The 25,229-nt window shown below is 49.1% G+C and overlaps 1 protein-coding gene across 2 annotated transcripts; it reads right to left on the bottom strand.

Moving 5' to 3' along the window:
* Positions 1-6,041: 6,041 nt before the first annotated feature.
* LOC101749593 (BTB/POZ domain-containing protein KCTD16-like) lies at positions 6,042-21,976 on the bottom strand. Of its 2 annotated transcripts, none has more exons than XM_040699289.2 (3): positions 17,101-21,976; positions 12,485-12,607; positions 6,042-6,854 (listed from the first exon to the last, which is right to left on the bottom strand). In XM_040699289.2, exons 2-3 carry the CDS (start codon positions 12,540-12,542, stop codon positions 6,355-6,357), a joined length of 558 nt encoding a protein of 185 aa, XP_040555223.1. In that variant the 5' UTR covers positions 12,543-12,607; positions 17,101-21,976; the 3' UTR covers positions 6,042-6,354. The 2 variants fall into 2 exon arrangements, with proteins under 2 accessions (XP_040555223.1, XP_025005944.2); XM_025150176.3 differs by having other exon boundaries at positions 6,052-6,854; positions 12,850-21,976.
* Positions 21,977-25,229: the final 3,253 nt, after the last annotated feature.

Here is a 25,229-nt window from a genome sequence, read left to right as displayed (position 1 = left end):
AGCTTCAGAGCTCATTTTGCAAAAAGTTTTGGTATCTCTTCTTTTAGTTGATCAAATATCAAAATACATGTGCTTACATGGTTTGTATGTTAGTAACGGAGAGGTCTTTCTAAGGCATTTCAGGAAGATTTTGAGGCCTTATGAACTCATCGCTTCCCAGGTGAGCTTCTCCCCAGGGAGAGAGCAGAAAGCGTAAATAGGAACTGAACCTTCCCTCAAAGTGGTAATTGTGATCTACTGACCCAAGAAGTACCTATTGATTGAGGTGAAGCCACAGAAGCTATTTAGTTGCAAGAAAAATAAATTAATTTCCGTCAGCTGAGGTCTCAGTGCACAGCAGTGTGTGACTGCTCCCCTCACAGCATGCCCAACCTGCTCCCAATCGCCTGCAGGAGAAAATCCAGGTAAAATTTGCCGTGCAAAAAGGGGAAAAGACGCTGCTGAGTGGCAGTCACCCGTAGTGCTGGAGACCAAAATGTCACCTGGCAATAAAAGCATTCCTCTAAGTACTCCTTACTAACAAGGGAGGTATTTACTGTGGCTGTCTCCTCTGGGCTGCTTGTTGAAATGTTAAAGGGATGTGCTCCTCCCCACTGCCCCTACTGCCTCCTCCCTCCTCTCTGGGCTCTGACTGTTTAATCTGATATCTCTGAGCCACGATCAGGGGCAGATGTGACTGTAAGAAGGCCCAGAAAAATCTTTTTATTCTTGTCTTTCCCCCCTTGCTGCTGGCTGTGCTCCCATCTCTGCTTCTGTTGGGGACTGAAGGTGTTGAGGGCGAGCAGCCCCCATGCCACTTTGTCCTACCAGTCTTCAGCCCATCTCGCACCACAGCACAGCTGAGAGAAAGGAAGAGGGACGCTGCACCTCAGGAAAGGCAAAAGCTGCCAACTGGCTGGGTGTTGTATTGCCGTACCTGTGTGATAGCGAGGCATTACACTAAGAATCTATCACAATCCAGCCAATGGATATTAATCCTGTGCCTCATTGCAACGTAAAACTTCAAGTCAGTGAAAGAAATGATAAGGTCAAACCCAAACTGTTTGATTTCACATTGCATTTGGCTCCAGCGATGCAGAACAGAGGTGGCAAAAGACTTGCTTTGGTTTTCCTCCCTCCCTGTGGCATTCTGCAAGATGCCCCCATGGCTCCGGGAATTTGGGGGGGTCCCTATGCAACCTCGAGGAAAAACCCACAGGTTAGAACAAAACCCAGCATCAGAAATAGATGAAAGCATTGACTGTGGGTGAGGTGGGTCCCAGGAGACCTGAGCTGTTGTCTCTAATAAAAGAGCATGGCAAAAAGCATTAAACAGAGGAGCAGCTTAATTTCCCTGCAGTGTTAGGGCTGCCGCTAACTGTAACTGATGGGGTTAGTTATAGACTGTAATATGTTTTCCTTGTGTAGCAAAGTCCCATTGGGTTTTCTGGGTGTTAGTATAACCGGAGCTGAGTGATTTAGTCTCAGCTGAGCAGAAGATGATCACTCTCCCCCACTCTGCCTATGAGGCCCATCCATCGCTGTGCATGGATCCTGCCCACGTCTCTCTCCAATGGGTGAAACCTGGGCTTTTCCTCCTGTACAAGATTGTTTTCTGGCTGATTTGAGGTTTCTGGAAAGTTAATTGATCCCCATTTTAATCTCCTTGTGCTTGAACAAGAGACATAGATCATTTTAATTTCAGAAGAGGAAAAATGAGTTTATGTGACATAACTCAGGCAGTGATGTTCCTTTGGTACAGCATCAGCATCATTATATCAATTAAATCATGCTATGCGTTACACCGAAGCAGGCTCCTTTACTTCTTGCTGGTTGCACAGTGAGTTATTTGATCAGATACTGCAGTGCCTGAAGTGAAATTGGGCATTTCTGAGCTCCCGAAGTTCTGAACATTACAGCAGCCCCCTTTGAACGCATCGCTGCGGTTATGGGCCAGGCAGCACTGGTGGGGCCAGCATCTGAGGTGGCTTTTTGGAATATTTGAGATGGGAAAAACGTCCGGAAAGTTCTTAGCAAGGACTGAATTACAGTGCACGTGGTTATTGATCCCCAGTTTCTCCAAGCTCAGCCTTACAGAGACCACAGCAGCTCTGGCACTGAGAGCTGGGGGGATGCCGAGGGGCCACCGTGGCAGCTCATCCTGCAATATCCATCTCCATGGGGAATTTGGCAATTCATTACATCGATGTATGTGACATTACACATGCCTTACTTTACAACTGAGTTACTGAGGCAGCCTGGCAAATCTCTGCATCACTTTTGCGAAGCCGAGTGGTTCACTGCAGTGCTTTCTGAAGGGCATTCCCAAGGCTTGTGCTAAAATGACCCCAATTCTTGCTCGTGTGTCTCGGTCACCTGCAAGTGCCTCGCCTGTGAGCTGAGATCCTCCCCCCAGCCTGGGAGCACACTGCTGCCCTGGAGCAGTGCTCGGGAGAGCATCCTTGGCTGGTGGCTGGGTGAAATGCTTCTGATTGGAAATAGCTCTGACTTGACAGCCAAGAAAAGAGCAAAGAGGTGGGTTTCCTTGCATGGGGCATGACTCCAGCCATAAATCCAGTGATGCTGGAGGGTACTTGATGCAGTACAGTGCAAAGAACCTGGCCTTGACTGCAGCTTGAGAATAGCAACAACCCACGTGCCTTCTGTGCCCATCTCTGTGCTTCCCTTTGGGGTCACTGCTAAAAACCATAGTTTCTCCTCCATGAAAAGCAAATGGACTTTTTCATGTGCTCCATATTGGAAAAAAAAAAAAGACATATTGCATTTCCCTATGAAAATCCTGCTAACTACAAATGCCACACAACTAATGTGAGGTTTACTACTGGGTACTGCTGACCACTTACTTCATTACCGTGTGCCCATTCAGTTCTATTGAATCAACATCAGTAGTAGGAGACCCCATCCAAAGGGATGCATTGGACCAACTATGAACCCACAGATGAAACCTGGTGGAAAAGCAAAACCCCCCAGTTTCACAGCCCGATTCTCGTCTGAAGGGCTCTGCCCACATCACCAGACTCATCCCAACCCACCTGGCAGGACTCAGTGCTCAGATCCTTGTGTTTTCTTTGCTGGACCAATCCTGATCATTATTATTTGGGCCATGCTTCCCAGGTTTTAAATTATTCTGTCTCAACTAGCTGGTGGCATTTGTTACATGTCATGCAATGTTCCTGGTAATTAATTGGTATTTAATTAATTAAGGGATAATGGCATTCAATTAAGGGATGCCTGTGGAATGCTGTCACTGGGTAATGAATGGCTTCCTGCTGCTCAGGCAGAGCTGAGGCATTTGTGGAAAGTAAATAGAGAGGAGAAGCTGCATCATTGGTTCCCTTGGCAGAAGTCCTGATGTGCCACCATTGGCAGGGACGGTCACTGCCTGGATGGTGGCATCTCAGTGCTTCCAGCAGCTGCACAGCAACAGGGCTCCATTCCCACACCCCTCGCCCGGGGATCAGGGCAAGTCGAGCTTTTCCCCTGATGGATGTAAACTCAGTGTTGATATCCCCCATGTATATGAAGGACTGTGGTATCTGGTAGAAAACAGGCCTTGTGTCCTCTTGCCTTTGGAGCAGAGCACAGAGAAACTGTTCATTTCCTGTGACGTGAAGACAAATGAAAGTGGATTTCTCAAGACAAACCATCTTGAATAAAGAGGGATAAATACTGAAGGAGAAACAAGAGTGAGTCACTTTGCTTACAAACACTCTGCGATGCTGCGTGTGCTGCGGGTATAAACATTTCTGACCCTCCTTGCTTCCTCAGGCATCCTTTTCACTGAGGGCCATGCAGCTCTGCATGGAACTGCATGGAACCCCTTGGGAACTGGGTTATTTCCAGGCAGAATGGGGACCGTGAGGGCCGTGAGGGAGGTGGGCATCCCTCTGAGTGGTGCCTTGCCCCACGCCCACAGCTCAGCACAGCCTCACAGCTCCCTGTTTCCCTCTCTGAGCCTTCCTGAGCTGCTGTACTCAGGGAGATGCAAAGTGAACATTGTGAAACACTGTAGTGCTTCAGTTCCCCGACAGCTTGCAGGTTTTCCCTAAAAAGCCCCAAGCCATTTTTGTTTGGAGTGCACACTTCCAACTGAGAACTGCAAAACAATTAAGGGGGAGAAAATGCAAATTGGACTTTCATGGCTTGATTGCTGACGCCTCCTATAGAAGAACTGCCTGCTGGATCTAATTGTTTATCCCAGCAGTGCAACGACACTATTAATAATTTACTGTTTCTTTACATTGCCTCCTTACACACATTGTGTTTTCATTATTTTCTGGCACTCCTGCATAACTGATTTTTGCTTTCTAATTCTGTTTCGTATTTCAGCTGTAGTTGTGAATGAGTACGATGTGCACCTGTGCTCGCTGACCTCTCGGTATTTTTGGATGCTGGGGGTGAACTGTTTTTTTTTAGTGTAAGTGAATGGGGCAGACACAGTGGGATATATACACCTTCCTGAGACCTTTGGGATGGAAGGTAATGCGGAAACATGAACTCTAATTACAGCTCCAGCAAAGTCCACTTTCTAATTAATTGGAGATTAAGTTAAAAATAGAGCTGGTTATGTAAAACGTAACTCGAAAGCCCTCGTCTACCTGGTTGCACAATACCCAGGAGAATGATCCCTGCCAATACTTAATTAGAGGTAAACATGCCCCAGGTGTGGCTTTTGAGGACACACAGCAGTTCTGCTGAGACCCAGTGGTGTGGGGCTGGCAAACCATGCTCCATCCGTAGGAAGAAGACCCCAAAGCTCCCCAAAAGCTCACCCATCAGCTCACATTCACCACTCGCAAGCCTGGAGGTCCCAAAAAGCTTTGAAGCCCAGCACGTGGTGGTTCCCCAAGGCAGCTTGCACCTCTCTGTCTCTACAAGTTCCTGTAAACACTTTCATCGTGCCTGTATATAAAAGGAAGAAGAATGCGGATGCAGCCTCCATGTCCATCCCCCAAAAGGTCAAGCAATTCGGCCCAACAAAACCTCAACAAACACTCATTGGGCTTTTAATTGAGTTGTTTTCGTTTCATTCAAAAAAAAAACAAAAAAAAACCCAACGCACTGAAATTCTTCTGTGGGTTTGTTGGGGTGGGAGGGCTGCCCTGCATGCCCTGCAGTGTGCTTGCTGCTGGGGGTTCCTCCCTTATCCTTCATCAGTGGGAGGCTTGGAGACCACAGCTGGGACGGGAGGTGGCTCTCAGAGATTCTAGGGGTCCAGAGAGGGGGAGACTGACAATGGGATTCTGTGGGAGACCGGTGACGCCTCAGGGCAGCCAGAGTCTGTGCTCTGCTGCTCGTCTTCCCTGCTCCTCTCAGGATCTTGAAATTCACTGCTTCTGATTACTAGGGCCAAAGTTGCCATTGACTACCACAGCCACATCTGCTGCGTACTGTTAGTGGGCAGCAGATCCAGCTGTGCATCCACTTGGCCAATCCAGCACCTCCATCACAAGAACATCCATGAAGCCCTCCTGAGATCTCCAGGAGCACCCTGATGGGTGGCTGTGACATTTCCCCACCCAAAGCCACCCACCCTGGCCCCTGCATGATCCTTACCCACAAGCACTTATCCAGTCCCCACCCTCTGGAAGAGTCCCCCGTAGCTGAGCTTCTCCCATTCTCCTTTTGAGGTTGGGTTCAGCCATCCAACAGCACCTGGATACAAGGAGCAGCCAAGAACTGGCCAGAATGGTGGGGACTTCATTCTGATTGCTTTAACTATGGCTCTGCAGGAGATGCACCCCCCCTCTCACTTACTCAATTTTGGCTGGAGCCCCAAGTGCGAGGCTGGGCAGCATTCAAGGATTTGTGTAAGAACAGGAAAATATCTGCAAAACATCACGACCTCTCACGAAAAGAAGGTTTTGTTGAATCCCAGCTTTCCAGTTGCAGATATTACAGATGGGGAAGCTTTGCCAAGAACAGAAGAGAGTCAGATACGGAACTTCCATTAATTTAAAGGAAATGGAACATCTAAACCACTTGTACAGCTTTGAGCAGCTGAGCTAAACATGCTTGCCAAAGAGATGGGGAGACTTGAATTCCTTTTTGACATCAACTATATTTTATTACTTGAAACACCAGGAAAATTTGTTTGCACGAAGATGAGAGCTCCTGCTGGATGGTAGCTTTTCCCTTGGTGATTCTCCCTGGTCCCCCTTCCCTTTTTTATGTCCCTTCACCTACGTTCATACCGTTCGGGACAGCATGCATCCCACGGTAAGGAGCATGCTGCCTTAGTTGTAGGCTTGCAACGCTTGTTGAAGGAGCAGCCTACACTCCTCACCCCAGCTGTGCCGATGCCCTGTACCACCCCACGGCTGGGGGTACCCCCGGAGAGCCTCACCGCGCCCCTCACAACTGATATTTCCTCAGCAGCTCACTTTGCCACTGCCGTTTCTTATTGGGAAAGGCACGAGGGATCTTGATCTTTCGGAAGTCCTCGATGCACTTCCCCAGCTCGGACTCCAGCGCCTTCCTCTCCTCGCTCACTGCCGCGGCCACAGGGCTGCTCCCAACCCCATTCTCCTTCACCGCCGTGTGGTCACTGTTACGCCTCTGCCCCATCTGCTTCACTTCCTCCAGCTTCTTCAGCGACTTGGACAAGTCCAGGGTGTTGGGGCGAGCCGGGCACTCCTCGGGGGCTTCTGGACATGGCACAGAGTCCACAGGGCTGGGGTCCCTCTGCTCTGACGTCGGGTCTTTGCCTGAGACGTTCTCACCTGCGGATGGAGCAGGACTGGGCTCACTGTGACTGCTGGTGCTGGAGGCTGCAGCATCACACCCACACAGGGAGCTGGCGGGGTCCTGCCTCATCCCCAGGTCTGGTGTGGGCTCCTCAGGGTCACTGCGGGCTGGGGAGAAAGAGGAGAGCTGAGAGAGCTCAGAAGCACAGCCTGTGATGCCATGGGGCAAAGCAGAAGTGCAGACATTTAAGTATGTGGGTAATGTGGCTTCACTGGGCATTTTCCTCTAAAACATCTAAATTCTTAACCTTGTTGGCTGGTTTTTTTTTTGGGGGGGGGAAGGTTGAGTTATAAAGCAGAGTATAAAATATTTCCATTTCAAATACCTCAGTCTAAACTTTGCCCCCCCATGGAAACAGAAAAACAGAAGATCACAGGACATCTTGGGTTGGAAGGGACCTCAAACATCACCCAGTCCCAACCCCTGCCATGGGCTGGCTGCCCCCCACCAGCTCAGGCTGCCCAGGGCCCCATCCAATGTGGCCTTGGGCACCTCCGGGGATGGGGCACCCACAGCTCTCTGGGCAGCAGTGCCAGAGCCTCACCGCCCTCTGAGGAAAGGATTTTCCCCTTAAATCTAATCTAAATCTCCCCTCCTTCAGTTTAAAACCACTTTGCCTTGTCCTATCACTAAATGTCACGGCGGACTTTATTTTTCCCTGAAAACTTTTCACAAGGGTTATTTTTTTTCCCCTCTTCCTTTCTCTTTTCCTCTTCTTTTTTTTATTTTGACATTTACTTGAACAGCTCTGGCACAACATTTACCAGAGGTGGAAAGCTGAAATGTCATCCCTCACTGAAGAGCAGCCTTGAAGGCTGGATTTTCTTTGTCACATCTCACCAGGAAGTTACAGGGATGTATCTTAGCCCCAAATTCTTTGAGTGATGGAATGAAGTCTCTACATTCTTAGACTGCTTTAATCACCTTATCTGCAAGCCTCACTACTGCCTTTGTGAAATGGGGAAACGAGGCAAGAGGAGCATAAGCTGATGCACCCGAATTCATACAAGGAGCCTATAGCTTAGCTGCAGGCTGAACTCACGTCTCTTCCATTCTCCAGCATCTTAGCTCCTAGGCCATCCAATGACCATAGCAAACCTGGCATTGCAATTTCTCTCCCTGCATCAGTACACAGCTCAGTCACGACCTTCTGCACGTACCAGCAGCGTAATTCTGTTAGTTTAGGCATAGTAAGGTAGTTTGGGCCATTTCTAGGTGGCTGAGGCACTTTGCATAAACGGACTGGTGACTCCTAATGGGTGCTCTTTGGAAATACTCATTAACTGCCCATAAGCAATTTACTTAGCTTTGTTTTATCTCAAACGCCATAGCCTGCTCTGGTATGTTCTCACGCTAACATCTGCACAAATGGTCCTGCACACACTGAGAAGTGCAGGTCTCAGCAGGATTTTCTTTTCTCCCCACACAATGCTGAAACGTGAGCTTCCTCCTGGCTGAGCATTGTGGCCAAGTAGCGCAGCCCAAGCATCCACCTGCATCAGCACGTGCTCCCAAACTGCAAAGGGCTAGAGGGGAGCCAAGGGCCATGCAGATCTGCAGGGGCTCTCCAAGGAAAGTCAGATCCGTGCTGGAATTTGCAGGATCCAACAAGAGGCAGACGACAAGGAACAGATGTTCATCCCACCCACAATTCTGCACTGGTCACCAGCAGTTGTTCTGTGACTGGTACAAGGCATTCGGACCCATGAATCTGTGCCTAAGCCGTGGCATCAGTCCTCCTGACCCCAGCTAAGAGTTTAGTGTGCTAGTGATTTCAGGAGCATGGGGACCTCTTTGGCTGGAATCTGACCTGTGTATAACCTAACACTGAGGTAGTCCAATCTCCCAGGATATTGCTTTGCCACTGATCATCTCTAAGTTTTGAATGTCCCATCCCTGGAATTGCTCAAGGCCAGGTTGGATGGGATCCTATGCAGACTGACCTAGTGGGTGGCAACCAGCCCATGCAGGGGTTTGGGACTGGATGGGCTTTAAGGTCCCTTCCAACTTAAGCCTTTATATGATTCTATAGCTCTGGACAAATAATTTCATTTTCCCCTGGGCTAAACTTCCCTCACATTGCATTTCTTGTCTATAGCAATACGGACCCCGGTGTCTGGCAATATGTGGGTACAGCTCCTGAGATGACCCCAGCACACCTCACCACTCCTCCTGAGTGCTCCTCACACTCAGCTGGGCGAAAGGATCTGTTACGTTGACAGATTTTATCATCCTGTTTTAATTTTCTCAGACTTCTCTTCCTGCGTGACACTTTGGTCTGCTGTGGAGCATCAATTAGAGTGAGGAAGTGACACTTCCAAGGCAGCCCCATGGTGCTGCTGGAAATCCTGCTGAGTGCAATTAATGGGCTCCTGCACGTGGCAAGCTCATACGTCGCAGAGGAAGAACACGCTGTCCCAGCTCCTTGTTGCTTTTGTGGATAGCACTGTTTTCTGAGCGCTTGACAAGGAGATGAACTCGCCACGTGCCAGGTCCCAAGCTCACGTTATTTGCTTTGCTCTGTGTCATTGCCTCCAGCCCCAGAAGAGAGCTGAGCCCAAAGGTCCAGCATAGCCCTGTGGCTCTGGATGAAGCATTCTTAATTTCCTTTCTAGAAAAGGCCAGTGGCCGATGCCAGAGGGATGCTGCTGGGCTTTTAGGAGGGATCTGTGTGTTGAGGAGTGAAAAGCAGTTCATTCCTATATTGCTTCCCTGTGCCAATGGGGGATTTCCAGCTCAGACCAAATTGGCCTCAAACATGGCTCTTCCTCTTCCACTACTTTCTGCAGACACCCACGAGTCACAGAAAAAGAGGAACTTCTCTTCTTTTGTCCCAAACAAAAACACTCTCTGAGCCCCTACCAGACAGCCAGGCAGAGAGATGGGCTTTGGAGGGAAGCCCTCCCCAGGGGCAAAAACAGAGCTCTGTGCATTTCTGATCGCTTTTGCTCAGTGATTGTATTTCGTCAGTTCTTTCCTTCCAGATTTTAAATGAAAAACACCACCACCACACTGCTTGGGGTCAAAAAATTATGTCCCACTTTCTGCACAAGCTCATTCAGCTCCTTCCTAGCCTCTTTGATGTAGCCTGTTGTGACAAGGAGATGGAAGACAGTTTCAAAATGAGCTGGAGGAGTTCACTCAGGTTGCATCCCCGTGTGTGCCTGAAGGAGGTGGGCATGGACCTGAACCATTTGCTTCAACCAAAGTTCCCCCCCCCCCCCTAAATATTTCTCATGAAATCTGATGGTGATGGGTGTATCTGCAGCCTACTCATGCTGGATGCAGAATAGCTGCTGCTCCGCCAGCTCCTTATCCCATTCCATGAATCTCAGGTCTCGCCTCTGCCCAAAGTGATTATTGAAAAATCAAGCTGAGCCTGAAAACTGATGTCTACACTCCTGTCTGTCTCTAATCCCCCTTATTTCATCCAAGAAGGACAAGGCTCTGTGTAAATAAATGGCTCTGACCCCATCTGCCCACAGCAGTAGCCTCTGCATTCCCAAAAGCCACAATTAGCCCTGTTGTGCCAGGGAGGCTGCACTTAATCTGCAGCTCTGGTGACACTGTGCGTGGATTAACTGCTATGGTAACCCCAGTAGGACCAGGACGGACAAACAGCTTTTGGCTTTAAACTTCCCAGCTGAAAGACAAAGCCCCTCCTATCCCCCATGGGGCAATATACATATACTGCTTTGAGTTGCTTCTGCTGTTACTGTTATGGTTAGTTCCTGCAGCTGCAACACTGCGGCAAGAGGAAAACCCAAGCTACCCAGTGTGGATCTCTTGACAGATCCAACCCTGCAGCCTTGAAACAATAATCCAGATTTTCCTTTGTCACTCAGGTTGGCCTTTGCCATCAGGAGGAGGTTGGGTGGGTGCAGGACTCGGGGATTTCACATGTGCTTCTGAGGGCTGCCTGCAGGATGAGCAACTCCTCCTGGAGGGAAGGTTTGGCTCTCCAAGGGGCAAAGCTGGTCGGCGGGACCTGCTGGTGCTGATGCTGAGAGATGCCCCAACTGCAGGGAAAGTCTTTTCTGAGAACAATGTCTACATGCAGTCTTCTGGAGGAGCTGTGAGATGCCTCCTGAGCACGCCAGCCAGCTGTGGAGAACCCCTACCTGATGGCCTGCAGTTCTGTCAGACAGAAACTTCGCAGGATTGCTGTGTTTCACTGTACTTTTTGAGTCAGTGACCGCAGCTTCATGGCAGGGACACGACTTGCAGCATGTTTTGTTTTGGCAAAGCAGAATGAATTCAGACACGAGAGGTCAAATTCCAGTGGCAGATGTTGCAAGCTGCTGCAGCTGCAGCCAGTGGGTCCGTGCTGATTCACACCAGCAAACATCTGGTCTGGGGAAGATGCTTCAGTGCTGCATGAAGCAAAAGCAGCCTTCACTGGGCACTTCTTGCCAAGCTGATCTCTGCAGGTAAGGCCTTCCAGTTCCTTGGTAGGAATTAGTCACCAGTATCGCACATGGTAAATGCTCTGCAAGAGGTGCTGCCCCACCGTGAGGAGCTGCTCTCCCTGTGGAGGGATTTTGAAGCTGGAAGGGGCCAGGAGATTTTTCCAAGGGCATGGACTGGCCTGGGGAACGTCTATAAAATGGCTATAAAATACCAACAATTGAAAATTAAGTCTTTTACAGCTAGAAGTGAATGCCTACTAGCTGGGAATCTGCTTCACTGGGTGCTCTATAAATGAGCAAAAGAAAGATGGGAGAATCTGGCAAAGCAGGAGGCCCTCATGCTGGGACCTGCATCTCCATGTCTGCTGTTGGGAGCTTCCACCGAGTGGATACTGCTGCTTTCTGCAGTGTCAGCAGACAACAGGGATGGCTTTGCAGTTTCTCAGGAGGTCAGGGGCACTCACGTATGACTGGGAGATGAGGGATCACTGGTTTTGGATGAGCCATCCTGGTTTTGGAATTGCCTGAATGCTTACAACCCAGGAGATATGATTCAGCCTTTCCATCTGATCTCTGCCATGGCGTGTGCATTGGGAAACTTCTTCCTGGAAATAGCTTGACATGGGAAGTATTTTGAGCAAGGGAAAGCGTACGGACATGGCTTATAACTTGTAGCAGTATTGACTTATGACATAGTAAGCACACAGCAGTACAGGTATGTCTGGGATGTGGGATTACATAGGCTCAGATTGGTGTTTCTGAGTGGAGATCTCACACTGTTTGGCCCAGAAGACCCCTTCTGGTGACAAAGCTAAGCTTCATGGTCAAAGGGACTAAACCAGAGTACCCCAGATTCACAGTGGTTGAAAACATGGCATGAAGAAACCCATGAAGCCTACATACAGTGACCCTCAAACGAACATCCCACCTTTGCCTACTGATGGGAAGAGGCTTCATTAGCAGTGCAGCCCTAACCATAGCTCCTCCAGAGGAGACATTCCTTCCAGAAATGTCCATGGAACTCACTGAGAGCAAGCTGCCCATCACTAGCTCCAGGTTGGTGTCCCTGCCAAGTCAACTGTAAGCCAGTGGGGCTTCCTGTACTCCGTGGCAGCTTGATATGGGTATAAAAAGAGCTGGGAGAGAATAGGGTGTGTGAAGTGGAGGAATGGGATATAGCAGGAGGAAGGAGAAACTATACATGGGACTAGTAGGAATACATATCTCTATTCAGTGTCTGCTGCTTAGTGCAGGTCCATCAGGGTGGCCAATGCGTGGCTCTGTTTGTGACTGCGGGCACCCAGCACATCAAACAGCATGTTTCTCACCTGGAGGTGCCTCTGTTGTGTCTGTCTTGAGGTCCAGGATGGGCTCAGAAGAAGACATGTGTTTTTTAGGGCTCTGCTCTGTTTCTGAAGGCTGGGGAACAGGCAGGCTGAGCCAAGAGCTACCTAAAAAAATCAAGACCAAGAAAATAAAGTGAATGGTGCACAGTGAGCAAGGAAGGTAGCGGTGGCCACACTCCACAGCTGACCATCATCAGGGACTGAATGACCTCCCAGAGAACCCCACTGTGTGCCCATGGTGAGGAGGGGTTTGGGCAGTATCCTCTTCAATGCCTCCTAGGTCCCTCCTGATGGTGATAGCCCATCCTCTCCATGACCAGGTCTCAGAACCGGATCATCCCACTAACCTGTGGTGCAGTAAGTCCAGACTGTGTCATTTCCATGGGCTGATCCTGCTCTGCTCACGACAGTGGCTGTGTCTCTGCAGCATATCCCTGTGGGGGCACATCTTCTAGAAATCCCCACCCAAATCATTTGGGATTGGCAAATTTGAAGCTGCTTGTGTACACATCCAGAGGCTGTGATATGCACTGAAGGTGTGAGGTCAGAGTGGGACACACGTGTGTATGGCCCACCACACACCCTCATCCACACAGGTCCCCTTTTTACTCTATGTGGATGCTGGAGAAATAGGCTTTGCAGACAACCTATCCACAAACAACTCATGCCCATGGGGCAAAATAAGATGCTGCATCCAGGAGAGGGCAGCAGAATCCCGGCAAGCTCCATGCCCTTCGTCACTCCTTAATTACAGTTACCAACTCTTTCCTGAGCTGTAAACACGGCCTTCTACTCCCTGTGGCAATATTCTTCACCCAGAGACTCTGGTAAAGTTTTTGTGGTCACCACGTGTCAGCAGGTCTATAAACGGTTCTAAGTAATGTCCCAGAGTAGCTATTTTTGCATCCTTTTCATTCCACGAACGGTCTGCCGTCCGAAGTCAAGATGTGGAGGAGGAAGCCTGAGCTGAACTCAGTGCCACGGGGCCTCGCAAACACTTCTGGATGCTGCGTGGGTTGAGGGCAGAACTCAGCCCCTGAGCCGTCATGGTGGATCACGTCCTTTGCTGGTAGACTTGTCCCCTCTTCCCCGGGTTACAGGAGCGTAGGACATGGGGAAGAGCATCTGCTATTCCATGAGCATGTGAGACAAGGGAACACAGTCTTGAATTCAGGTTCTGGCACATGGGTAGAGAGGAAAGAGTTTCTGATGGGGTCAGACCTGCAAGGCTGAGGCTCCTCGGTGTGCTTTCGTTGACCCCAGGACCCAGCAGCAGGCAGAGCATGCCGTAGAGTTGTGGTTCTCTGTGCTGTCATGCAGCAGATGACAGCAGCTGTGCAAGCCAGCTCTTATTAAAGATTTAAAAGGCAAGCTGTCAGCAGTGCTGCTAAGAGGTGGCTTTTCCTGTTATAGCTCTATCCTTCTCTAATACTAATAGGATTGGAGGGAGGAGGAGAAGCGGCAGTGTGCCGGCCAACGGAGGGTGAGTGCTTTTCTGTGCAGAGGCTTTGCACACCTGAGTACATCTTTCTAATTTTTCTTTATTGCCTGGAGGCAAAGGTGAGGTAGCAAAATTCATGTCTTCTTCACAAATATATATGTAGTATTTTGTTGTTGTTGTTGTTGCAGGGGGTCAGTAAGGACTCCACCGAACCTTCTGTCCTGCGTTCCTGGAATCCTCCTTTGTGTCCTTCATGGCACCCCACTGAAACCCCTTGTGTCAGCCTGGATGAGGAACTTCTATGGAGAGAGCTGCCCTATCTGCAGCATCCAGGATTTCAGCCAGTGAACAGAGCAGCAAACACACAGAGAGGTGGAAGCAGTCAGGTCTGATCTCAGATCTCCCGACGGAAGAAAAACCCAACCTCACAATGATGACATACAACTCAGTGCCCTGGGAGACATTGCACTGCAGAGTGCTCCAGGCATAGGAGGGATTTCATATGTTAATAGCAATGACTTCAACACCAGTTAGCTCAGCTCACTCTTTAATCAGTGCTGTACACACAACATATAGACGGGCTGTATATCACAGGCAGTTTATGGCTTGATTGGAAGTGGTGGTTCTGAAGCCATACCACAGTAGTTTAAGTCATCGTAATTCATGTGCTGCTTTCTGCCTCTCATGCTCAGGACACAACAAGTGGCTGGAGCTCTTGGTGCTGGCCCTGGGTTAAAGCCTTCTTTGGCAATGGGTAAAGTAAGACAGGAGAGGGGATGAGGAGAAACGCTAGGAAATGAATTCTGCCCTGGAGTCAGCCAGAGTTTGAGGAAACCCAGAGCCTGCCTTGTACACCCTGCCAGGACTGATTCATGAGGATGCGCTTATTAAAGAAATACGCATTTTTTTGCTGGTTCCCTGCCAATCTCCTTCCACAAGGAGCCAAACGACTCCAGCAGAGAAAACAGAAGTCCCCCTGCTTTCACTGGTACTGGTAAGGAATGAGGCCACCACAACAGGATCACCTGTGCCTGTTGGTCCTTTAAGCCTCAGGTCCATTAAGAACACCTCTCCTGAGCTAAAACTTCATGTCCCAGCCCTCATCAAAGCACAGCCTCAGCTGTGAGACCTGAAAATTTCACTTCAGCAGTGAGAAGGTAGCAGAAAGCACTGCACTGTCCTGGCTCAGGTTTTCCACCTACCTAGGCTGCTTGCTATCTCTAAGGAAAGCTCAGTTCGTCTGGCCTTGTTACTTCCTATTTTCTGCCAAAATCCAGCTGTTTGACCTTTTGTATAGAAGACATCTCCCCACCCAAATGCTTCTTGCTTCCATTTTATGGAAAACTATCTCAGTCATGGACTCTGTGTGCACAGTGGAAGGTTCCCCTCAAGAGCATGAAGGCATCACTTATAAGGAAGCAATGAGGAAAGATTGGGAAAGTGCTTTCCAGAAGGACTGTACATTTGAACGTGCTGTTCCCTGGCAGTGTGTCCAGCACAAAAATGGCTCCAGCTGTCTTTCTTTCTTTTCTGCATCATGTCCAGGAGTCACCTTTCAGAAAGCAGACCCACAGGCGATTTCCACACAGTGCTCACTTCCTCTCTTGTTACTTTTGCCAAGAAGAAATTCCACACACTAACGGTCTCACAGGGAGATCCCAGCCAAGACTGGGAGACTGCTCAATGTGCTGACCAAAGTGGGGACATCAGAGGCAGGAAGGTGAAAGGAAAAGGTGGGAATCGATTGCAACCCTTAATATATTGGGAGAAATAACAGCAGAAGTCGTTTCTTCAAGCCAAATCAAATATTCTGCTCAATCCCAAAGGGAAGAGTTCATACAGAGCAGCAGATGAGGATCTGGGTCACCAGCTCTGGCAGATGCCTTGGCCATGTAGCACAGATCTGTGTTTCTATCATCCAAGAAGAGTCTCAGCTTCTGGGCAACAAGAAAGGGAAAAATGGCTTCTTCTCTTTTTCCTCCATCCAGAAGTTCTTTTCCTATTTTGCAGAACCTCTGTCCAGCCTGACCCAGATGTGTCAGCCAAAACAGCAACTTACTCCTGGTGTGCCACTTTTTCTTGGAGTTTTCCACCAGATTGCCTGTTTTTCCCTTCTCTTCTAATGTCAGTTTGGGGAGCTGAGGTCCACCAAAATCACTGCAGCTCTGTAATTATGTGAGCTAATTCCTATCCCAGTACACAGAAACGCAGTATGCAGACCCTTGGTTCCAGCTGAGCACCTCATCCCTTATGCCATGCTCATCTGTTCAAGTGCACCTCCAGCCAGAGTGGACAGCAGGAGCATCGTTATCTCCTTCCAAACGTGAATCATAGAGGGGTGAATAAACTTTCAGAGGACAGAAACCACTTCACCCCAAAACTGAGATGAAGTCTTGAACCTGCAAAGTCCTCTGCCTACTTCACCCTTTTTTCACTCTCTGTGCCTTTTCCTACTCAACGAGAGTTTGAGACCAAGACATAATTCATTGGAAAATCTGCCAGAGTCTGATCCAGCCCTGGGAAGCCTCTCTTCCATGTTATTTCTGAAATTTTCACCTTTCCATTTCCTTTTAGGAGCATAAATCCTTTGGATAATGACTGCTTCTGGCCTACAGCCTTTTCCCAAAGCCAAGGAATGTGTGGAATAACATTTCCCTGTGTAGTGTCAGGAGTCAAGTATGAGCTGAGCAAAGCAATGCAATGGAGCGTCTGTGCTTTCAAGGGAGATACAGTGTCTTTCAGCTTGTCCTGTTGGCTTGCATCTCTGTGTACACAGATGCTCACAAGAACGTCTTACTGAATGTCCCTACTCTTATACTAAACATATGAGAGATGGTTACATGTCCCTTCTGCATCCCCTCCAGCCATCCTTGTTCTGGTCAGCCTTCAGAGAGATTAAAGCCCAGTATTTGGGAAGATTTCAAAGTCCTTATTGAAATGAGTTGACTTGGCTCCACTTTTGGTCTCAAAACCAGTTTATCCAACAATACAAAGGGCCAATGGCCATCAAGCATTGAGTCAACTGGGAATCAGGAGCAGCACAAAGACAGTACTGAATCTGAGCTCCTCAAGCCTCCAAGACCCCTCCTTGCTCAGCCAGTCCTGAACATCTTCACCACCCAGCCTTGCCCTGGAGCATCCCTTGGGGTGCCTTTACCTGGGAGGCTGAAGTGCCTGGAGAGCTGCCTGGAGAGTTGGCCTCGCACGACAGGACCTAGAGGGAAGGAAAATATATGGGTCTGGGTCTCTGCTTCATTATGACAATTTTGGTGACTTCCCTTCAAAAAAGCACATCCCTTGGAGGGGTACAAGGAAAGAGAAAGAGCACCCACCACATGAAAAATCACGTCCAGTAAATTTCCCTTGGATGTGCACTGTGATCCCAGCCTGGTTTTATGTGATTTGTCTTGAAATGCCTCTGATAGGTAATTTGATGCATCCCTCTAGAGCACTTCATATGATTTTGCAGTAGTGATTAAGATGAGACCCCACCTTAACCAGGACCACCAGCTCAACCCCGTCTTACTATTTCATTTGAAGAGATGCCCTTGCACTAGCCAGAACTGGCCATAAGTAAAGATGTTCGTCAAAAGCATCCTATAGGAGCAGGGACAAGGCAATGGGCTACTGCCTGTCATCCCTGGGATGAGGGAGGTCTCTGAGCAGGTGGACATCCCTCCAACCCGGTCCCCTTGGGACCCCTTGGTACATTATCCCTAAAACCCCTTCTTACAAGAGGGCCCTGGAGGACAGCCAATGGTTTTATCCCTAAAAAGCTGTAGGAGGGTAAAACAGGACATTCTGGGGCTTGTTGAGAAGGAGGGCAACGTCTATGGGAAAGCCCCAAATGGTGTATTAATTCATTTGGTCTCATCGCAGAAGAAGAGCAGACTGAAAAAAAGACATCTCTCACTCTCTAGCTTGAGCTGGTTGCCATTGGAAAGAAATTTTCCCTAGAAACACATTAATGCAATGTGGGAATCAGGTTAAAATTACACTTAATCTTGATATATTGTTTGAAAAGAGAAAGACAGTATTTCATTTAAAGCTGCAGAAGGAAACACATTTTCACGTGTCAGAAAAAAAAAGGCTTTTTTTTCAGTGCTACTTCCTGTATTTTTGGTGTATTTGCAACTAGTCTTAATTAACACCTTTCTTTTTCCAGCAAACACAGGGTTCAACTGAACGTGTTTGCAAGGGTCCATTCAGGAACTGGAACTGCCACGGTACGCAGCAAGCAAATTGAAAGAATAATTAAAGGCTGAGTTAAAAACTGTCTGCATGCTCCTAATATACGGGGGAAAAAATATTCGTCTTAAGATAAGTCAGCAAAATAGTGGATAATGGAGAACAGTTAATACGTTTTCCTGAGTGCTTTTTGATAAAGGCCATCAAAGAGGCTTTTAAGAAAACTCAATTGCCAAAGGGGGATTGCCTGGCTTCCGCAGTGTATTAAAAGCTTATTAAGATGGAGAAAAGAAGAAATGGAATCAAGAGTTCATTCTCAACGTATAAATAATATAATAATAGGACATCCCTGAGAGTCCATTTTAGGATGAAATCTTTTGTTAACGATGCGGGGGAAAGGGCAAACAGTCAAGTGGAAAATTTTTACAGAGAGCAGAGAGTAATTTCTGCTGGCCCAGGCCAGGGAGGCTGCACGGGGACTTAACGAAGGCATGCTAATGAAAAGCCTGCCGACAGGTTAATTGAAACGCTGAGCAGTGAAAAGCGGTGCGTGTGAGAGGGTGTAGCTTGAGATTTTCATGCACTTTGGTGAGTTCTGAATTGGAAAAATACAGCAAGACCCCGGGGCTGCGCTGGGCAGATGAGGAAATGCTGGCTCAGCGCTCTGAGCTGGTTGTCTTGGGCGTGGGGATGAGAAACCACAGAAGATCTATGCAAAAATACCCTCAGGGAATAGAGCTGGGCTCTAATTTTGGTGCTGGCCACTTCCCCTAGGGACAGACAGACAGGATTAGTGTCTGCCCAAAGCTGGTCGTGAAAGGCACAAAGGGGTTTTTACACTTGGGAGGGTGAGACAGGAGGGGCAAGAGAAAAAAATGTAAGGAGGGAGTTGATGGGGGAATTGCTATAATCATAAAAACACGTGGCTTTTAATGGGAAAGCCCTTTAAGGAGGCTCTCCGTCCCCACATAAGGTTAGGTACTAATTGACGTGATGAGAGACAGAAGCCACGTTGCTGTGGGGCGTGCTGGGCATCACCACGAGCCAGGGTTAAGGGGGATCCTCCCAGAGCAGGGCTAACACAAACCATAGGGATGTTTCATGGGGTTTCTTCCACCTCGGTCTGAAACATCTCTGCCAGGCACAGCCAAGAGCAGGACACGGAGCTGGGCTGATAAATCCTCTCCCGGTTTTTCTCTTTAATGTATTAGTTTGCATTTTCAGTCTGCTCACGTATCATTTCTAGATGGGTCAGGGCACGTAATCCCCCTAGGTTTATTCATTATTAGAAAGCTTTTCAGTTTTCCCTTAACATCCTTTGGAGCTGATGTGATTACTGAATATGTCCTCTGGGACAGGAGTGGGAATTCTGTGAGGGTGGTGCAAGGGATGGAGGTGGTCAGGGGAGCTGCCAGGGGAAGAGAAAGGGCAGGAGGTGGGTGGAAAAGCCAGCATCATTTTAGAACCCTACTGCTATTTTACATATATACATATATATATATCTCCTGTATTCTTAAAGCACAAGCAGTAGCTCCCAGGTCTGCTCCGAGACTGACTCGGTGCAAATAATTCTTTAGCCCCATATCCTTCACTCACAGCTCCCGCACATGGAAAAGCTGATCCTTGACACCAACCCCACTGTCCACAGAGAGCATCCTGCTTTATTTACAGGAGGGACAACATGCCCCCGAGCAACCATCCCCAGCTGTTGGTGATTCTGGACCCAAACTTTATAAAGGGGCAAAGCCAGGGTGGATCCCCCCCACCACTGTCTGTAGAAGAATCAATCAGAAAAATGAAGCCCCGCTGAGCTTTAAGGTTGGAGCTTAATCCCTTTAAATCAGTGTCACTGTACTCCCAGCCGCTGATTATTTAAATAATGGCTTGATATTTTAAAAACGTTGTTTGTTTCTAGTCCTCAGAAGAAAACAGCAACAACAGCAAGAACAAAAAAAAGCCCACTGGAATTTGTTTCAGATGTGAAATGGTATAAATGGAAAATCACAGCTTTACTGGGTTACATCTCCTTGCTGGCTATGCAGGTAGGTACCCTCACTGCAGGGAAAAGCCAGCTTGGTAAACACAGGTGGGATTGCCCAGAGTAAAGACATGCCTGCCAGTGTCTTTTCACTGCTAAAATTCACTCCAAGGCTGATTTCAGCCTTCTTCCTGGCAATGCTGGAACAGGTGAGGGGCAAAAAAAAACCCACAACTGTTGGCCTTTCAGATGGTGTGGTTTTGGTGGCCCTATGGTGAGCTATGGCTGATCCTTTGAAAAAGGTGTCCAGGCAGAGAAAACCAGCAGTGCTTTGTGAAGACCTGGAGAAGAGATGGCCTGGGTCATAACTGGAACTCTCCCACTGCATCCCATGGATGTGAAGGGTCACAGCTGCCTGGTTGCTGGGCTGTAGGAGAAGCAAATGGCAGCACCACCACACGTGGTTCAGTGACTCCAGAGCAGGCTTTGGGTTGCAGTGGCAGGAAAGCCAGGACAGCGTGGAACTCCTCGAAGAGCTCATGAAAACACGTTCCCTCTGAGTTACCTGTGTTCACAGACAGGCACCATAAACCACGTTTGGATGCTGTCAGTTGCCCGCTAGAGCCTTCCAACCTCTGTTTATTACATGTTTTGAAATCTGTGCATGTCGCCCACCTGTAGCTCATTTCCTGCAGGCACCAAGGAGATGCTAGCTCAGATAGATAGGGCTGTGGGTGCAGGTGCAGTTAAGCAGAAGACATAGGCAGCAGTGGCATGGGTTGAGCAGGCAGATGCTGGCAGAGCAGAGGAAGTGAGGGTGATGTAAAACAGCAAGATGAAAGATACAGCTGAGACGGAAATGAGAGCACAGCATCCTCTCCTCAGTGCCACTCATGGGGCTTCTAACGGTCTACCCCAGCCAGGCCGCAGGCAGAGAGCATCCCCATGCCCACCCAGCAGCTCTGGGGCTGCTGAGAAATGAGGGTGGATGGGTGGACTCATCACTCTTTTCTCGGCACGTGGATGTGCTCTAGGGGAGCACTGCTGGCAGATGCTTGTCCAAATTTGTCCAGAAGAGACACCAGCTCTCCCCAGGGACATGCCTCTGGTGCTGCTGCAGCTGATAGGAGGCGTTAGTAACGCCCAGCCACTTCTCTGTGGTGACCTTGGTGTTTCTATTCTCAGCCCTTCTCCCCTGACCTTACAGTACAACGGATTACCATCCATTTTATAATTAAAGTTAGCCTGATGCTGAATTGTTTTCACATCATCTCCTTTCTAGACTAAACAAACCCCATTTCTTTAGCATTTCCTAATAAGCTATGGTTACCAGACCGCATCACTTGTACTTCTCTGGACTTCCTCCAGCTAGTCAACATCTTCCTTACTCTGATGGGCAGTGTGTTCCAGTCCCAGTGCCAGGCTGAGGAGAACAACATACCCATGTCTCCCACCATCAAGGCTCCTGCAAACATACTGCTATCTGGCATGCATCTTTCTCCCACCCACCTGATGCACACTAAACAAAGCATAAGCCTTTTCTCAGCTCTGCTTTCTGCTTGGTTTTGCCCTGTTTTACGCTTGAGTGACTGACGTTTTCTTAGCTTCTCTGGTGAATTCCTATCCCGTTGCTTTTGGGCAGCTCAGAGCATCCCATGCATTGTACATGGGTACTGTCCCCGCCACCAGCAGAGCTGCTAATGACAATATTGATTGCGGCTGGTCTGCAGGAAGGTATCCCGCTTGTTGCTCCAGCAGCGTCTGCTCAATTCATCTAGACCAGGTTTCTCAGCAGCAAAACCTTGCAGAGGAGAACACCGGGGTGTAGTTCCTGTCCCACAGCAGGAACTTCTCTTCTGCCCCTCCCAGCCCATATTAGCTGTACCTATGCCTAGCAAGGATGGTTTCAGGCAGGAAACCTCCAAACGACAGTGAGGCAGCTGGGAAGAAGTGCTGAGCACTGAGTGGCTGGGAGCTCTTCTGCGAATATGAGGGCAGGGCTGGGGGTCATACTCATGGGCTCCTGTCACCAGCTTGAGTGTTTTTCTTCCCAGCCATTTGCTGTGTGTGCCCTCCAGTTCCTGAACACCAGCACCGAAATCCTGGCACACATCGTGGCAGAGGTGATGGAGGCCGTTGATGCCCACTCCCGGATGCTTGGGCTACATCAGAGCAATCCAGACCTGCCGGCCCAGACTTAACTCAAAAGCGTGAACACCAATCCCAGCCCACACAGGGGTCAGAGCTCTGGGCTCAGCCTTAAGCTAAAATTATTTATCCGGGATGATTTCTCTTTTTCCCTTACCGTCCCCCCTCCACAATCCAGCTCCACTGTGAGTTTGCAAGGTGTGCTCCCAGCCGGTGAGACTGCTTCTGTCTGAGATGTCCTAAACCACCTCTGCCCTCATCCTGCAGCAGGGATGGGCCCCGCGGACTCCTGGCGCAAGTGGTTTCCCTGCTGACCCCGGGTCTTCAGATTACTGCGAGCTGAGCTAATGCCGACAGCTCCCAGACAAGCGGCTTTCTCAGGAAGCGCCATCCTGGAAAATGCAGCCCCGGAGAAAATAAACTCCCCCGAGCCACAGAGAATGACCCGAGCCTGCAATTTCTCCCTTGCTGTCTGGAAACGACTGGGGTTTTGTTTTCCAAGAGATTAAAACACAGGGTAGGGATGTTATTTTAGGGAACGGCTGAGCCCCATCAAACCTTGTCGTGTTTGTGCAGATGCAGAGCCGGGCTGGGCTCCAGGCCACCGTCCTCCCCCCGCGGGGATGGCTTTGGGCTTTGGAAAAATGACGCACAGAGGAACAGAGGGGGCTGCTTTGCAGGTGGTGCTGAGCTATTCCAGCCATGGGGCACAAATGTGATTGCAAACGAATGAAATCCTCCCCCTGAAAAGCTCGTTTATACCTGGAATTAATGCTGGGGATCGTTGTGCTTGGGGGGGGGTCATTTATGGCTGTGGATTTTGGTCAGAGTGATAGAATTTGTGATGAAGGGATGCTCCACAGAGTGCTGGACCTTCCATAATGGTGGGCACGTTCATGGGGATGGAGTTGGACTGAGGTCCCAACTGCATCTCTGACCACTGAGGGCACTGGAGATCCCGCAGCACACTAAACCTTGGTCAGCATCAACCCTTCTGCTGGCAGCCCATGCTCTGCCCTCCCCACCTGTGTTCCATGGTCCTGCATTCATCTATATTTTTTACAACTCCTCCTCAAAAAGACATCCCGGGGGGCTGAGGCTGGGCACAACAGGTGGGCTGCCAAGCAGGGAGGAACCGGGAACCGGGAGTCTCTAGCAGTGTGCTGTGATTAATTTCTAATGGCTAAGCCTTTTGAGCAGTGGTTTCAGATGTAAATAATTGCCTGCTGCAGGTACACAGGCTGGATGAGGAAACTTCACTGCTTGGCACAGCCATTCAACAACCATTTGCATGAAGCACTGTGCACTTTGTCTTGCTCAGCTGCTGACAAAGGCATCAATTGGGTCATTAACTTGATTTTCCCAATCAGTTTGGCTACTGAAAGGGCCAACCATTATCTTTACATAGGAAATGCTCCATAAACTCCATCAGCTCCGGGCTGTGCCTGCTACCCTGGGGACCCTTCATCATCTTTGTGGCCACCCTTTGGATGCACTCTGATAGATTGGTGTCCTTATACTGTGGCACACAAACTATGCACAGTGCTCAAGGTGAGGCCATACCAACTCAGTGAGTGGGACAATGAAAGAAAGGGAGATTTCCACTCAGATTTCCTCTCAGCACACGGCCCCAACCAGCTCCATCACTACAGAGGAGCAGGTTGGTCACTGACCTACTCAGCTGACTCCCAGACCGCTTCTGTCCAGCCAGGTTGTTCAGTCCATGCTTAACTGATTGCTACAGAAGCCCAAAGCACAGTTTCTTATGGGTTTTGCACACACACCACGAGTGTATCTTAAGCCTACAGCTTAAGTGTCTTTGGAGAGTCCTGGTGGAGTCCACGGAGAGACATCTGCACCTCTAATGCTGTGAATGCCCCCGTGTTAGATGCCCAGGTGCCACCTCCAGATGGGCATCTCATCCTCCACTTCTGCTGGACTACCAAAGGACAACCAGCTCAGACTGATATCCAGCTTGAAGATGCTGAAGTTAGTGCAGATCAGTGTAACCGGCTGCACAAACTGCCAGCTTCAGGCAAGTAAATAATCTGTATTGGCAATGGCTCCATGTTGAAGGTGCAATCTCAGCTGTAATGGCCTCGCTAGTGAGGACGGCCTCACATTAATAGCTCCCTCTGTGCTGGGGTGCTGATGTGTGGAGAATGGGTTGAGCTCCTGAGGGACACAGTCAGCTGCCCATTTCCAAGGAAGCAGTCCATGCTTCGGCAATGTGGGACCTGCACGTGTTAAACCACAGATGTTCTTAGCCCCCTCCAACATTATTTCATCTAAGACCTTGATAAATATCTGAGAGTACACAGAGCTGTTGATCTTATCACTGGTGGGATGTATGTCTGTACAGCAGGTCGCAGTGACCACCTCTAGCCGGGGGATGTCTAAGTGCAGGTGCACATGGGGAAGCCTTCTTTGCCCTGGGTGGGCTGGGAGTCATGTGAGCATCTCTTCCCTAGTGAGCCTGCAGTCTCCTCTTGGCAGCTTCTACCAAAAATTCCCATTAATTGTGTTGAAATTCTTCCTCCTGCCAGGACCACTCTCCTGTCCCTTTACAACTGTCCATCCACTTGGCATCGGGGGTGGGAAGTTCTGATGAAGAATTTCAGCTTAAATGGTTTCTTACTGAAACAGAATCTGGGGAGAAATAATTGCTTCCAGTGGGATTTTTGATGATTAACTACAGAAAGAAAACCAGAGTTTCTGGAATAAAAAGAAGTGGGTAGGTTTGAAGATGGGAAGGAAAGGGAAGGGAAGGGAAGGGAAGGGAAGGGAAGGGAAGGGAAGGGAAGGGAAGGGAAGGGAAGGGAAGGGAAGGGAAGGGAAGGGAAGGGAAGGGAAGGGAAGGGAAGGGAAGGGAAGGGAAGGGAGAAGGAGAGGGAAAGAGGAAAAGGAAAAGGAAAAGGAAAAGGAAAAGGAAAAGGAAAAGGAAAAGGAAAAGGAAAAGGAAAAGGAAAAGG

Source organism: Gallus gallus, chromosome 4, assembly GCF_016699485.2.
Source record: "Gallus gallus isolate bGalGal1 chromosome 4, bGalGal1.mat.broiler.GRCg7b, whole genome shotgun sequence".
NCBI lineage: Eukaryota > Metazoa > Chordata > Aves > Galliformes > Phasianidae > Gallus > Gallus gallus.
Note: the sequence above shows the minus strand (reverse complement) of the source record. Positions and strands in the feature narration are given on the sequence as shown.

Excerpts from the sequence above, each read along its gene's own strand:
- LOC101749593 (XM_025150176.3), bottom strand. The coding sequence starts at position 13,231 with ATGGAGCTTGCCGGGATTCTGCTGCCCTCTCCTGGATGCAGCATCTTA. Across the intron at positions 12,608-12,849 it reads CTGGACTTACTGCACCACAG|GTAGCTCTTGGCTCAGCCTG; the intron begins GTTAGTGGGATG and ends TGATTTTTTTAG. Across the intron at positions 6,855-12,484 it reads CACAACAGAGGCACCTCCAG|CCCGCAGTGACCCTGAGGAG; the intron begins GTGAGAAACATG and ends CTTTCTCCCCAG.